Source organism: Merops nubicus, unplaced genomic scaffold (genome assembly GCF_000691845.1).
Source record: "Merops nubicus isolate BGI_N331 unplaced genomic scaffold, ASM69184v1 scaffold44495, whole genome shotgun sequence".
NCBI lineage: Eukaryota > Metazoa > Chordata > Aves > Coraciiformes > Meropidae > Merops > Merops nubicus.
This window is the reverse complement of record NW_008611104.1, coordinates 1,609-6,566: the sequence shown is the minus strand read 5'-3', so window position 1 is coordinate 6,566 and position 4,958 is coordinate 1,609. Positions and strand designations below refer to the sequence as shown.

General features: G+C 37.2%; 1 protein-coding gene across 1 annotated transcript in view; it reads right to left on the bottom strand.

Annotated features, from left to right (window-relative positions):
- Nucleotides 1-356: 356 nt before the first annotated feature.
- Nucleotides 357-4,958, bottom strand: part of NDUFAF5 (NADH dehydrogenase (ubiquinone) complex I, assembly factor 5) — a gene marked incomplete at its 5' end in the record, with an annotated part of 6,029 nt that continues 1,427 nt past the window's right edge. Inside the window, 6 exons of the mRNA XM_008941113.1 lie at nucleotides 357-443; nucleotides 572-654; nucleotides 1,001-1,084; nucleotides 2,356-2,416; nucleotides 2,949-3,146; nucleotides 4,870-4,909. Coding sequence (XP_008939361.1) covers nucleotides 357-443; nucleotides 572-654; nucleotides 1,001-1,084; nucleotides 2,356-2,416; nucleotides 2,949-3,146; nucleotides 4,870-4,909 — 553 coding nt within the window. The remainder of the gene's footprint in view (nucleotides 444-571; nucleotides 655-1,000; nucleotides 1,085-2,355; nucleotides 2,417-2,948; nucleotides 3,147-4,869; nucleotides 4,910-4,958) is intronic.

Genomic DNA, 4,958 nt, shown 5'->3' with positions numbered 1-4,958 from the left:
CAGAATAATAAAAAACAAAGCAGGGTGATGTAGACCCAAGGCTTGTAAATCATACCTGGAGCAGTCTGTGATACTGACATGCTGGAAGAGGCATTACATTTGGGAACAGTCATTTAATCACAAGTTGGGAAAACATGTATTCACTCAGAATACTGCTCAAATATTTCTCTAGAAAAAAATGAACACTATTTTACACAGCTGAAGGGCCAGCAAAGGCAGTAAAAAAAAAGACAAAAACCCTGCCCTGTGCAGATTGTTATAATTTCAGAACGTTATCACAATATAAGCACAAGTGAAGACCATCTGCAATGAGGAGTTCTATAGAAGCTTCAAGACAACTTATTCCTGATGAAGAATTATTTTTTCCCTTTGGAAATCAGTCCATCTATTTTAGCCAGATCACCAAATGAAACTGTTGCAGAACCTCTCTGGGCTGGTCTTGCCTAAGAAAAACAAAAAGAAAAAAAATGTATAGGGCTAATTTTGAAGTAAAACAGTTCTTTTAAAGCTTTTAAAGCATCAGTAATTTAAAAAGTACCTTCAAACAGAAAAAAGTTCAGCTTCACATTACCTGTGATTCATGGAATTTCCAGCCAATCATGTAGAAGATCTGAAACGTGGCAGGTACCGAGCCATCGCTATTTCCGTACATTTCTGGTAGGCCAGGAAAGGAGAGGGGAAAAAAAAAGACAGAGAGAATGTCAAGTCTAAGAAACACCTAGTTCTAAGAACATTAGAACCAAGTATGACATATTCATCTTAATGACTCTTGGTGAAAGATTTGGGACAATAAAAATATCTCACACTGCTGCATCAACATAGTTCAAATCCTGTCACTATAATTAAAGTTAAAAATATCTGTAGGATAATGGTATTTTGTTCTATTCCAGAAACGGGGTGGGTTTTTTACATTTTATTTTTTCAGACATAGGTCAGAAAGACACAGAAAATACTTTTTTAAAGTCATTTCAGATTAACTCATTACCTCTCAGCTCCTTACCCTGGTATATTGCAGCTGCTGCCAGCATCGTGTCCCTGTGGAGCAGAGGCTTTCTATTCCAAGAGCAATTACTCTCCCCCATACCTAAAAATACGTTTGAGCTTTAAGAAAAAGAAGATACAGCATATATCATGAGTTAAGTGTCATGCACTAATGACAGATTTTTACTAAACCAGAGAAGTACAGAATCCTCTGAACCTTGCTGTAAGAGAGCAATACACCACAAGTAATTTGGTTACCTCCCTAAAAGAATCCAAGCTCTTTAATGCCAATGCTTTGCAATTTAGTTTGTATTGCTAGGAAAGATTTCAAATTGTGACTTCTTCACCCGGAGTCGCCAAACATTTGGGTTTTCTAGTATAATTTACTTAAAACAGGAGTACAAAGTGTTTATTCAGACATACCACACACACTTTATTCAACTAGTAAGCATCAAAATTACTATCCCAAGAGATTTTTAATAAGAAATAAAATAGCAACAACTCTAATCTCTTGTATCACTTACTGCATCTGAATGTTTCTGCAGAGAATGAAAGTTTTACTGTCCTGAAGGAATAACTCTTACCAACATCAGCTGATCCAGAGTAAGAAGATGCCCCAAATTGCTCTGGAAGTTAACAACTGACTGCATCTGAATGGGTGCTTCACAACCCAAGTGCCATTACTAACACAGTTTTTAAGCATCTCCATTCTTTTTTGCCTTCCTCAGCAGACTCCACCTTGAGAGTCCACTTATTCTCAGTCCAAAGTAGTTTCCTGAGTGTGCTGGTAATCAGGGAGGCTCAAAGGAAAAGTTACTATGTGGGATATATGCTTCCATCTCCCTTTCAAGGCCTTTCAGCAGCATGCACTACCACAGGCTCACAAAGAATGGCAACATAAGGGAAGCTGAAAACTGACAGCAGGCCACAAAGCAGCAAACTGTTGACTTCCCAACACAACACTGCTGACTGGTGTCATCTCCTGAATGGTTTACCAGAGATCATAAAAAAAAAGTAATGTATCCACTGTTTCAAATAAGCTTTACTGATTTTTCTTTTATTTTTTTTTTAGGAAGAAGTTTTTTGTATGATAAAGGTGGTGAAACAGTGGCACGTGTTGCCCAGAGAGGTGGTAGATGCTCCCTCCCTGGAAACATTCCAGATCAGGTTGGACACAGCTCTCAACAACCTGCTCTAGTTGCAGATGTCCCTGCTCACTGCAGAGGGCTGGACTAGATGACCTTTAATGGTCCTCTCCAACTCAAACCATTCTATGATTGTATGATTTGGAGTTAGGACACACACAGTGAAACTCCTCCATGCCTGTATCAGTGATACAGAAAACATTCATGTTTTCACAAAGTATATACTTGCCTTGCAAGTCTTCCATAACCTCAAATAACCCTGGGTAGTTGACTTGTATTTCATCAGTATCCTGAAAGAATTGAGAAACTTTGTTTTAGAGCACATCAAGCTAGACCAGTAACATTGTGGTAGCCTTCAGAGCTGCTTACAGACTATACTCATCTCCCACATCTGTTGAAACCCCATATTTTTTCAGAAGAATATGCTATATTAACATTTCCAAAACATTTTGTTTAGTAGCTGAAACACAATGAAACTTTAAATTGAAATGCCATTACTTCCATCTAGGTTTGAGAAGAAACAGGACTCTGAGCATCTGGAGGTTTTTCAAGCAGGTCTAACATTCTCTGACATTTCTCCAAGTTGACCATCCAAATTCTACTGGGCCACTAGCCAAAGACACACTTCAGTTGGTTTCATTAATCACAGTGAAGCTGAGAACAGAGGCCAGCCAGGCTGTTTCAGGAACTTACTCAGCAAGGTACATGACATGCAGGAGGAAGCAGTACATCCTCAGTACTTTAGCAAATCCTATTTTTTATACACCAGCAGCTCTGCTGTTGTTGATTGTTGTGCCTGGTTGTTCTTGTATGTATAATTACCACAGTCAGGGTGTTAAAGCCAGCTCTGGAGAGCAGATGTCCCAGATCAGAGACAGCAGTGAACGGTGACACGTGAGGAGAGAATCCTCCCTCTCTCTCCAGCTCTGCCAGCTGCAAAGAGCAGCGAAGCTCAAACAGAGTGTCTCCCCCAAACATTGCACCAATGAATACTCCATCTGGCTTAAGAACCTGGTGAATCTACAACACAGGAAGGAGAAAAGTAATGAGTTTTTGTTATTATGTCTATGTCACCAAGAAGGTTTTTTTTTTGTTGTTGTTGTTGCTGTTTTCTTTTTAATGAACTTATTGCTAGAATAGTTGTAACAGATTTTTAACAATGAATGTATTCCACAAGGCAAGCTGTGCCAAAGCTTTCAGCAGCCCTGCAAGAAAAATAATCTGTCTGAAAACAAACTTATTAAGAAAGAGTGAATCCCTAGGAATTGCACTTACAATCAGGAAACACAAACACTGTGGAAATCTAGGCTAAAGCTATTTTCAGTGGGATACTCCTACAACAGGAACTTTACTCCTGATAATAAGGAAGATTAAGATAGCTTCTACTTACTTCTACTTTCTCAGAGGAAAGCAGCAAAAATACTTCTTAATGGCTTAAGAGAAATCAAAGCCTTAGTTTCAAGTAGTGATCTTGGCACTTGTGAACACACAATGGAGTAACACAGTTCGTCTTGTGTCTACCCCTACTTCTTCTTAATTAGCCAGAATAGCAGTAGCATGACTCAAATGCCAAGGCTGACATGCTGATTTCTTGTCTAGTAACTCCCAGCCTTCTTCCTACTGAGAAAAGCAATAAATTCATGCTTTCTTTTTTCCTTTCAAATAGGCAATGATCCCTGGTTCAGATATCCAGAAGAGATATATCTCATATGTGTTACATACTCAGGCTAACAAGACAGAAAAAGGTTGAAGCAATTTATCTTGCTGATTTGAAACAAAAATCTTTTAAACTGGTTTTACATTAAATTTTAATCAACCTACTTTTTTTTTATGCTAGAAAAGAAGCCTTTAATTGACAGGTAAGGAATTTAAGCAGTCAAAAGCGGTTTCCTTGAGTTAAAGCCAGTGTTCCAAACACAGGCAATGAGCATTTGTAATGAAAGTTAGTCAAGAACCCCAATCTCCCCTCTTTGTGGGGCATTATCATGTATTAGCTGTTTTTCCTGTAGGGGTAAAAATATTTGATACTCCACAGAACACCTAAATTCCAGAGAAAATGATGTATTTCTTCCCAAGTCTTTTTTTTTTTTTTTAAGTACTGAAAGCATTGCATTTTCTATTTTTATTTCCACAACAGCAGAGTACACCTAGTCACACAACAGGTGACAGAATAGCACTATAATGACTGACCAATTTGAAATCAATGAAAAACAAGCAAACTGCTCCAAAATTAGCTGATTTTAAACAAGTTTTCACCTGTAAGAAGCAGCTGAAATAATCCAAAATAAGATATTTTTCATTAAGTTTCAATTTTCCATCCTCAACAAGTAGCAGCTTCATTTAAAAACCAAAAAGCATTCATCCAATTAATGTTGTATTTCAAGATAAATAGCTCAGATATAAAAATAATAAAAATTATAAACCAGTTCTGGAGAAGATTTAGAAAACTTTTGTACTGCAATTAGTAAGAGCTAACATACAATAAAAGCCAGTATAATTGTCTCATTCTACCATAGTTATTGTGATCTCAGCTGTTGAGATGATAAAATATGCAAATCTTGTTTTGCATTTATTCCAAATTGATTTGAGACAGTAAATTAGTAGAAGTGTTAACTTATGTTCCTCAAAATGCCAAAAACACTGAAAAAAATATTCATGTGCAACACGAGCTATTTCTGTGCCTCCTTATTTAAGGGAAATACAGAGTGCAAGTTGATATTTACTATTAAAATCAGTTTCTTACCTCTCTAAAAGCTCTGGGAAGGTCATTCACCCAATGTAAACTGAAATAACAGAAACATACCTTTTATGATTACATATTAAGCCAAGTGT